General features: G+C 48.2%; 2 protein-coding genes across 3 annotated transcripts; one reads left to right on the top strand and one right to left on the bottom strand.

The window, feature by feature from the left end:
- Nucleotides 1-405: 405 nt before the first annotated feature.
- LOC124486484 (macrophage-expressed gene 1 protein-like) lies at nt 406-5,766 on the top strand. Its single transcript, XM_047048102.1, has 3 exons — nt 406-724; nt 2,805-3,220; nt 3,749-5,766. The coding sequence occupies exons 1-3, from the start codon at nt 421-423 to the stop codon at nt 5,414-5,416; spliced, it is 2,388 nt and encodes a 795-aa protein (XP_046904058.1). The 5' UTR covers nt 406-420; the 3' UTR covers nt 5,417-5,766.
- A 170-nt stretch (nt 5,767-5,936) lies between these two features.
- prf1.5 (perforin 1.5) lies at nt 5,937-10,179 on the bottom strand. Of its 2 annotated transcripts, none has more exons than XM_047048104.1 (5): nt 9,782-10,179; nt 8,640-8,952; nt 8,097-8,368; nt 7,632-7,770; nt 5,937-7,377 (listed from the first exon to the last, which is right to left on the bottom strand). In XM_047048104.1, the coding sequence occupies exons 2-5, from the start codon at nt 8,901-8,903 to the stop codon at nt 6,484-6,486; spliced, it is 1,569 nt and encodes a 522-aa protein (XP_046904060.1). In that variant the 5' UTR covers nt 8,904-8,952; nt 9,782-10,179; the 3' UTR covers nt 5,937-6,483. The 2 variants fall into 2 exon arrangements, with proteins under 2 accessions (XP_046904060.1, XP_046904061.1); XM_047048105.1 differs by lacking the exon at nt 9,782-10,179 and adding an exon at nt 9,553-9,737.
- Between the last annotated feature and the right edge of the window lie 73 nt (nt 10,180-10,252).

Here is a 10,252-nt window from a genome sequence, read left to right as displayed (position 1 = left end):
GTAGTTGCAGCTAGCACCATACACTCTGCCTCCCACAGTGGCAGGGCAACAGTGGGTTTTCCATAAAATCAAAGGACTATTTACGTTTTTATATTTACACAATAACCTTTTGTACTGAGCCTGTTAGTTACCGCAACGCACAGTAAACGTAAACACACTACCGTGTTACTGTCACCCTAGCAACAGAAAGCTTCAAATGACCGTGCAGGTACTTCCCACCAGTTCTTTCTACTTGACTGGTGAGGTTTAATTTGATACCTCAATGAAAACATCCAAACTAGTATTTAAACTCTCACAAACTTGCTCCCAGTTTCTGACCAAACAAGTTATAGGCAACCTTGTGATGTTCTGAATGTTTTTATGAAATCAAACCTTCCCCCTCTCAGAGAGCTTCTCCCCACCCTGCCACAAGACACAGCCATGGCCCTTAGAGCAGTCGCCCTGCTAGGTCTCCCTGCTCCACTTCTGCTGCTCTCACCCCCTCAGCCGCCCAAACAGCGGCCTCAACAAGTGCCGCTCCTGCGCCAAGTCACTCCCGGCCCTGGAGGGGGCTGGGACAACCTGAGGAACGTGAACATGGGCCGGGTCATGAACTTCACCTTTTCCCTGTGCCATACCACGGAGGATGGCCTCTACCTCGTCCCAGACGAGGTCTTCGTCATCCCCCAGAAGGTGACGCGAGTGGAGACCAACTCTGAGATCATCAGTTCCTGGCTGGATCAGAAAGGCTCCACATCTTCGTCCATCAACGCAGACCTCTCCTACCTTACATTCTTAAATGCAAAGTTTTCCACTGAGAACCAGAGGATGAAGACCCACCAAGTCCCACCAAGTCAGAGATACCTCAGTCACCACCAGAGTTCAGGTGAGTTACACCTCTACTGGTCCTACTTTTGAGAAATTAAGATCTAAAGTTCGAGCCTGTTACAAAAGCTAGAGACCCCATAAAAGCTGCTAGCGATTAAGTTGTGCCTAGGAAGGAATTCCCGAAACAAGGACAGGTGCTTTCAAAGGGTTTATATCTGGATTTATGTAAATATATTGTAAAACATCATTAATATATAGCATCAGTAAAAATATATGACAATATGTTTTGTTTGAAAGTAAATTTGTCATGGAAGGCCAAAAACATTTGCTGTAATAAAGATCTCTTGATGTTGTATTCAAAGCCCAGCGCAACACCGTGGTTGGTTGGGATCAGAGATTCTCGAAAAGGGAGCCTCTGACCGACTCAGAACCAAACGTGCGTTCTCCGCGCACGCAGCCTATGCACATTCGAGATGGGAGGGCGTCGGAAGAGCGCCGCGCATGCATGCTCGCAGTGAGCACGGGCCTCGTTCGTTCAACAGGACCATCTTTTATAGGGCACAAAAGATTAATCGTAGATAGTGACAGTCAGGCAGTAATTACATACCAACAGTCTCGGAGAAAGAGATTCACAGCTCCCAGACCACGACCACTGTCAGAGCAGAGAGAGATCATAGGTGGAGCTCTTCATCACAAGGAACATTTACCCAGCACTGCCTCCTGACCCTGGACATCGATTTACACACTTCAACTCTATGTGACAGGTGGGAGGGGGATAAACCAGGGAGCCATTTGGTTCACCTGGTTCTGTCACATGACCACCGTAATTTCAATTAAATACAGGTAGATGGCATGCCACATTTAGTGTTGTTTTCAATCAAAGCTGGCCGGCGGTGATTAATTGGAAGCGGGTAAGGACAAGCGTCACCACGTAACCCATGTTTACTAATGTTTGTGTTTTAATTGAGATTTTAAGACGGTAAATGTGAGGTGAATTAAACAGTGTAAATTGTGGGAGTAAATGAGAAATGTTTATACTGCTTTGTATTGATTATGCATTTATTATCGTTGTAGTGTCCTGTGCTAGAAACGCATGGTTCCCATCTGCAGTCTGACCTCAGCACAGACGTAAAGGTATTAATTGCACCACTGTAATGTCATGTAAAAACCAGTACGTTTTGATACACAAGTGGCTAATATGATGTCTGCTACTTTCAGGGATCGTTAGTAGCCACTGTTTTTCCCCACCGTAGACTTTTACTAAAAAGCAACTGTTTAAAACATTCGCTGTTCCCCAGCCTAATAGCCTACTATAGGACAGCAGTCAGGGCTTGCGGTTTGCCGTTGTGTGCCTTTTTATGTGAAACCACCTCCAAGTTTTGTGTGTTACTTATTTTTGTTGGACGGGCCTTATTCTGTCATTTCGTTTCTTTGCAGTGAGAGTGCCCCCCCCCCCCCCTTTTGGGTTGATTTATGTATATTAGTTTGATTTGACATTTTGTAACAGGCATTGTGATGAGATCGCAGCCTTGGTGCAGCTTGTTGTGCTAGTGGCTCGAGGGAACACCAACTGTACCGTAAATAAAGTGCATTATTTTTGTACGCCGCCTCCTCCCCTATTCATTTAATTTAACACACCATCGTGGGAAATACCGTTCTAGTTACCGCTGGCTCTTAGTAAGGAGCCAGTAGGGTTTAGGTTACATTTAACCAATAGTAATAATAAATAAATGACTAAATGCAATAGAAAAGGGATATTAGAACATACTAACTAGTATCCCATGACTACGTTATTAGAATGTGTATCATTCATCATGAAAACATCCAAACTAGTATTTCAACTCTCACAAATATTTGGCCCCAGTTTCTGACTGAACAAGTTTTCGGAATGTTTCTATAAAATCGAAACTTACCCTTGCTGACTCTCGGAGAGCTTCTTCTCACCCTGCCACAAGACACAGCCATGTCTCTGAGAGAAGTCACCCTGCTGGGTCTCTCCCTGCTCCACTTCTGCCGCCCTCATCCCGTCGGCAGTCCAGACAGCAGCCTCAACAAGTGCCGCTCCGCCGCCAAGTCACTCTCAGCCCTGGAGGTGCTGCCTGGAGGGGGCTGGGACAACCTGAGGAACATGGACATGGGCTGGGTCATGAACCTCAGCTTCTCCCTGTGCCTCACCACGGTGGATGGCCTCTACCTCGTCCCAGACAAAGTCTTTGTCATCCCCCAGAAGGTGACGGGAGTGGAGACCAACTCTGAGATCATCAGTTCCTGGCTGGATCAGAAAAGCGCCACATCTTCGTCCATCAACGCAGACATCTCTTTCTTCTCTGTCTTAAACGCAAAGTTTTCCACTGAGAACCAGAGGATGAAGACGCATCAAGTCAGAGATACCTCCGTCACCACCAGAGTTCAGGTGAGTTACACCTCTATTGGTCCTACTGTGAGAAATTAAGTTCTAAAGTTCGAGCCTGTTACACAAGCTAGAGACCCCATGAAAGCTGCTAGCGACTAAGTTCTGTCTAGGAAGGAACTCCCGAAACAAGGACAGGTGCTTTCAAAGGGTTTATATCTGGATTTTGTAAATATATTGTCAAACATGATCTATATGTAGCATCAGTACAAAGATGCAAAGATATATTGATTGATTAATGTGAATCGGTTTTGTTTGATTGAAAGTAAAGGAGAAAAAATCCTCAAATATGACGAAGCGAGACTTGCAAGAGCAACTTGCTTTCTGTCGGGATATGAGGTGTTCGTATTTCTGTCATGTTTATATGAATGTCTGCTTATTAAATTACAATGACATGTCTGGTTTATCTTTCAATTTGAAAAATGAAAGTGAAAGTTATTTATATCATGACGACTTTGCTTATCAAAGCCAAATAGATACTAACAGCAAAACTTCTGTCAAAATATCTCAGTTTAACCATTTTCTCCCCAGGTGCGCAACTTCCTCTATACCGTCAAGGCGAATCCTGACTTCACCTTGGACTCAAGTTTCGCACGGCAAGCGGAGGAAATCGCAGACGCCATCGAAAACAACCAGACCCAACATGCCTCCTACCTCTCTGAGAGGATGGTCCTGGACTTTGGCACCCATGTGATCACCAGTGTTGATGCAGGGGCCTCCTTGGTGCAGGAGGACTATCTGCGATCCTCTTATGTGTCTGACGGTAAAACGGACAAGTCCTCCATCACGGCATCCGCAGGCATCAACTTCTTCAACAAGGTGAACTTTAACATCAGCAGCAAAGACGCCCATGAGACGTCAGAAACCAAGGGTTACCAGGACAACGTCACCTACTCGATCGTACAGAGCCACGGAGGAGTGCCCTTCTACCCTGGCATCACCCTGCAGAAGTGGCAGGAGAGCACCTCAAACAACCTGGTGGCCATCGACCTGTCAGGCCTGCCGCTTCACCACTTCATAAACCACAACACCTTCCCTGACCTTCCATGCCCCACTGTTGACAAGCTTGCACTGTCGGTGAGCCACGCCATAAGACGCTACTATGCTATCAACACCCACCCAGGATGTGTGAAAGCAAATTCTAAGAACTTCAACTTCCAGGCCAACGTAGACGATGGATCCTGTGTTGGCCCTGCCACCAACATCAGTTTCGGAGGAGTGTTCCAGCAGTGTACCAAGCTCACCCCCGATGCAGACCCGATATGTCAGGCCTGGGACCAGAAGAACCCAGATACAGGGAACTATTCCTGCCGCCCACCCTACCAACCCACCCTGCTACGCTCTGAGGTCAGAGAAGAGCGCTACAGCCAGTATGTCTGCCATTCTTGTGGGTTCTTGGGGCTCAAGCAGTGCTGTGGAGATGAGTACCATGTCCGATCGGCTCGAATCCAAACCTACTCGTGCTCCTCCACTGAGAAGATCTCAGATAACTCAGGTTATCTCTTTGGGGGCCTCTACGGTCCCTCCCTCCAGAATCCTTTAACCAAGTCCAGCAGCTGCCCTCCAAACTTCATCCCACTGAAGATGCTTTCCGGCGGCCTGATGATCTGTGTGAGTAATGACTACGAGACTGGCTCCCGGTTCTCCGTGCCCTTCGGCGGTCTGTTCAGCTGCAAGTCCACCAACCCCCTGGCTGGGGGCCAGCCTCGCTGCCCTCCCCAGTTCAGCCAGCACCTCGCTACCGTCAGTGACGGCTGTCAGATCCTCTACTGTGTCCAGTCTGGTCTGTTCACAGGTGGGCAGCTGCTGCCGGTCCGTCTGCCACCCTTCACCCGTCCTCCGCTGGTCAGCATGTCGGCCAACAACACAGTGGCAGTGATGACCGAGGGAGGCCGAGTCTGGGTCAGAGATGCACAGACCACGATGTGGAAGATGGTCAAACCAGAGGAGGTCCAGAAAATGGTCAGGATGTTCAACCCAGAGTCAGACCAGCTGTCAGGGGGACAGAAGTTTGGCGTGGCCTTCGGAGTCATCGTTCTGGTGGTGTTGGTGGTTGTTGTGGTGGTGCTGGTTAGGAGGAGGTGGAGGGGGCTTCCAGGGCTAATGAGGGCCAGAGGTCATGAGGAGTTCTTCAATGAAGTTCAGAGTACAAGAGCAGAAGATTCTGCTGGGGAGCAAACTTCAACCAACCAGGTTTAATAATACATAATCACCGTGATAGACCATAGATTAGCATAGTCTGGATAAAGTGTGATTTCAAAACGAAACTTGTATACACCAGATCTGTCAAAGACAACAATGTTGTCTTTCCCTCTAATTCAATATAAATATTACATTTATCGTCACACGTCACTACAGTTGCCAATTTTCTTATGTTTGTACAATAGTTTTTGTGACTTTGTTATTTTCTTATGGTTACATCTGTAACTGTTAATTGGTGACGTGTGACTTAATAAAATCAGACAAATCAAACAGAACGCTCATCTCTGTTTTTCGCTAAATAAAGCCTATTTTTCCTTCAATGTAATACTGCCATCCTCTGGTTCTTAGAACTCAACTTTACTAATATTACTTGTTTACTTCTAGTATGGTATATAGTGTTGTGTGTCAAAGCTAATCTTGTGAGTCAAGAAAACAAGCGTCTGATGGTAAATATCTTTCGTCTATTAGTCTCTAATTCATCCAATGACGCTTCATGTACTAACAGACAACTTGGGTCGTGAACTCAACTTTTTATTAGTTGAGAATTGTTCACATGTGAAGTTCTCGCTGGGTCATATAAGAGTGACACTTTAAAACAAACACCAAACATATAAAAATAACGTCTTAACAGGTGTTATTGTTTGATCTCATATTTTACAATAAACCCTGCAGAATTAAAAAAGAAAATCCCCAAAATGTCAAAATCTCTCATGTTAGAAATGACACATTTGGTCACAAAACCACACTCGTCTGTATAAAACTCTTAATCTACAACACAATACAGGTTACTGAGTTAGCCAGCGACACATAGTAAACATTCACACGGCCTGGTTGCTGAGATACTGGTTACTTTACAAACAGGCCTATAGACGTTTCCTTGATGACAACTAAAAAACTGTTAGAACTTTGAACTTCTGATTCTTGGATCTTCTGCTGTACTTTCTACATGCATTATTTCTACTTCGCTTGGGGTAAAAGCTTCTGCTAAATCAATCAAATGTAGAAGTGATGACCGTCCCTCCAGTCGTGGTTTGCGCGACTGTGGACGTTGATTTCGACCCCCGCTACTCCGCACTGGGCGAGTACCGTCCGCACCTGTATCCGGTCAGATGAGGGTCACACCTGATGCTGTAGCTGAAGTGCAGCACCCCCCTGCTGAGCTGGCAGCTGTGCGAGTGAATCCCCCTCTCAGGAAAAACCACACACCTGCCGGCCATGTCGTTGTACAGCACGTCCCTGTCCCACACCTCCAGCACCAGCTGGTGCCCCAGCTCCACCGAGCCCAGCCCGTACGTCACGTTCCACCACGGGTCGTTGTCGTCCAGCACCGTGGCCGTCTCCTCGTACCACCCGTCGTACCACACCTTCACGTACGCGTCCGTCTTGGTGAAGGTGTCCGCTCTCAGCCCGGCCGCACGCCGGACCTCCAGCCTCAGGACCCCGCGGCCGGCCCTAAGTGGGCAGCAGTTGTGATCCAGATTCGGGGTCGGGGAGCAGTTCCTCACCCCTCCTTGGTCCCCGGACAGCTGGTTGTCCTGGATGTACTGGCTGACGGCTGTCCGCAGGTTGGCGCTGACCTGGGGGTCTTCCACCAGCTGGTGCAGGGGGAAGATGGCGTAGGAGACCACGTCAGGGTTGGCGTGGAGGCTGCTCATCCAGGCACTGTAGGCCTCAGACGGGTCCTTGTCCTGGTGGTAGAGGATGCCTGGAAGGTAGCGGTCCCCACCCAGCACCTCCACCTTATGGGTCATGAACCCCTGGTAGAAGCCCATGCTCATGTTGCCCTTCAGCATGTCTTCACACTTGTTGGAGAAGGAGGCATTGGCGGGGAGGAAACCTAGCGCCAAACGCAGCTCCAGGTTCAGGCAGGTCTTGATCTCCCGCTCCGAGAAGCCCTTCAGCGTGGCCAGGCAGGTACGGAAGGCCGTGAGGCGCCTCACCTTGCCCCCCAGGTGCACCTGAGGGAAGGTGGGTGAGTAGGAGACTTCAAACACAAACAATAATCATAGGTGTGTTTTCTTCCATTGAACACAGGCACTCAGGCGTATAACTGCATGCAGCCAGTGAGCCATCTAAGAGCTTCTTAGGAGCGTTCTAAGAGCGTTCTAGAGCGCTCTTAGAACGTTCCTAAGAAGCTCTTAGCGTTAATAGCTTCTTAACGAATATGGGAAACGTGGCCAATGTGTGTATTAGAGTGTGTGTGCGCAGGTACCTGGTGGATGTAGTGTGTTCCGTATGTGTCTATCAGACGGCGGTAGAGGGGTTGGCTTTTAGAGTCGTAACCTTGAGGGAGTTTCTTGAGGTGCTTGGAGAACTCTGCACTGAGCTGGGGGTGGTCCGACAACCGGTAACTGCAGAGACAACAGTCAGACGCCATTTGACTTTAGATCAAGAGATCAGAGGTTCAAATCCCCCCTCCTCATCTGTCCTGTACATGGCTTTGGATAGAAGTGTCACTCAGCCTATCCAAGACAATGACGGGTCAAACGTATATGACCTGTAGAGGCCTAGACATGACCTGTAGAGGCCTAGACACCCAAATAACCTGTACAAAATACAGGTCAAAATAACAAACCTACCCTACCCCACTGCAGGCCTTTAGTTCCCAGGTTCAGATCCACCCCTCCCCCTTCTCATACCTATGGATGAAAGCATCTACCGAAACCTAAACAGATACCTGTAGTGGGTGCAGCTGATCTCGTGCAGGGCGAAGGTGGCCTTGTCGACGCTGTACTGCGAGCGTGCAAACTTGGCCATGTCGGAGCGGCTGCCCCCCAGCAGAGCCTTGCCGTACGTGTCCAGACTCAGCCCCGCCCCCCAGTTATTACTGATCACCGAGGATGAGCTCCGCAGGAGGGAATCCACCGAGTGGTGCAGGGCGCTCGACAGCTGCTTGCTGCAGCGGCTGAACGGACGCCAGTCCAAGACGGCCGACGGAAGCCTCTGGACCTGCGGGGTGGAGTCTAGTTTGTTTACCTGAACAGGTACAGGTGTTTTGGTACTCCTGTTTGTGATGGGAGCAGTTTGTTTAAAATGGATCCTGTAGGCATCATACTGTAGTTTGTATTTAGATCAACAAATGAGTTATTGTTTTAATGTGTTTAATATCCTGCTCTTAGAACGTTTTAATGCATGAGAAGTTCATGGATGGGGTGTCAATCACTTATTTAAAACAAATTATAATATAAGTTAGTTATACTGTGTGTGTGGATAACTTTACCTGCCCTCCCTGGAAGCGGTTCTCACACAGCGTGCAGGTGTTGTTGTCAGTAAGGTGAGCCTTCACGTTAATAACGTAGGCCCCGGTGCGGCGCATTCTCACCACGTCAAAACCTTCCCCTGCAAGGTTGTGTCCCGGGACGAACGGTGCCTTCTCGCACTCAGCCCCTGACCCCGCCCTGCAAGCTCTGGCCACGCCCAGCTGCACCGTGATTGGCAGAGCCAGCGCAAACAGGAAGAGCCTGCGGAATCTATGGGGGGCCATGGTTACGGATGGAATGTTGAAGGTTGTTGGACCGCAGCTGGATGATGGGCTGAAAAAACAACGGAACACACGTGATTTCCCTGGTTAGAAAAGGTTCATCTGAAACAGGAAAAGGTTCATCTGAAACAGGAAAAGGTTCATCTGAAAAAGGAAATGAACATTTTAGTGGTTTGTCTTCTGAGCTTGCATGACAGGAAATGAAAACAGTAAGTAAGAGTATACAGACAGCAGTTGTTACTGTTAGATGGACTGTCGCCTATTTAAAGAAACAACTTTACCCAAGCAAAAACAATGTATGCTTAAAATATACTTACAGTACTTTGGATAAGTACCATAATACATACTCTGGATAAGAGCGTCTGCTAAATGACTAAATGTACTTTTAAAGTATATACATACATATACGTTTTCAGTATGTGAACATGCAAAATCAGTGCATGTTAAGTACACTTCCAATCGTGTACAAAATATAAAAATAATATTAAGCTGTTGAAAACATTTCAAATAAATGTAGTATGCTCTTTTTCCATTCATGTATAGAGATGTAAAGCTATGACATGTTTTGTCCAGCGGATGAGGGCACGCTACTAATCCCACCCCCCTCCGTCCCGTACTCCCAGGGTAAGTAGAACACACAACAACCTCTCACCATAGCCCTGCAGCTGTGAAGAGGAACGTGCACAACAAGCCAGCGCACAAGATCACATGTACATGAGTCTTCACTGTAGCACAAGCAGCTTCCACTAGACTCACCCCCCGTCACACAAGCACTGCACACCTTCCCCCCCCTCTGTAAGACAAGCACCCACACTCTCTCACTACAATTACATTTCCGACATAGACACCACAATCCTAAACTCTTTCCCCCGGAAGCTTACCGTTTGTCCCACGTACGTCTCCTCCCCTCTATTTAGCTCCCAGATCCCCGTCGATCAGACGGTGTTTCTCACTGCAAACAACCGGTCAGTTTCCCTTTTAAGAAAACGCCCTCCCTCGAAGAGAATGCGTGACGGGGCAGTCTGTGTTGTGCGGGAGACTCTTCTAAACCGACGGGATCTGTCCCTCCTCGGCTCTGCAGGAGAGGGGGCAGGAGAGGGGGCAGCTGGGAAGTGTTGCAGCGAGCTGCGTGGAGGAGTGAGCCCGGAGCATTGTGCTCGTGAGAAAGAGAAAGGGCACTCCTTCGTAGCTCTGCAAAGAAAGAGTGAGGCAGGGTGTGAGAGAGAGAGAGGACGAGGAAGAGAAACGTAGTGAAAGAGCAGAGAGAAACAGCGAGAGAGAGAGACAACAGAGAGAGAGGAGTGATAGAGAGAGGGAGAGGGACAAAGAGGAGAGAGAGACGATGGAGAGAG

This window comes from Hypomesus transpacificus, chromosome 24 (genome assembly GCF_021917145.1).
Source record: "Hypomesus transpacificus isolate Combined female chromosome 24, fHypTra1, whole genome shotgun sequence".
Taxonomy (NCBI): domain Eukaryota; kingdom Metazoa; phylum Chordata; class Actinopteri; order Osmeriformes; family Osmeridae; genus Hypomesus; species Hypomesus transpacificus.
This window is presented reverse-complemented; position numbering and strand designations above follow the sequence as displayed.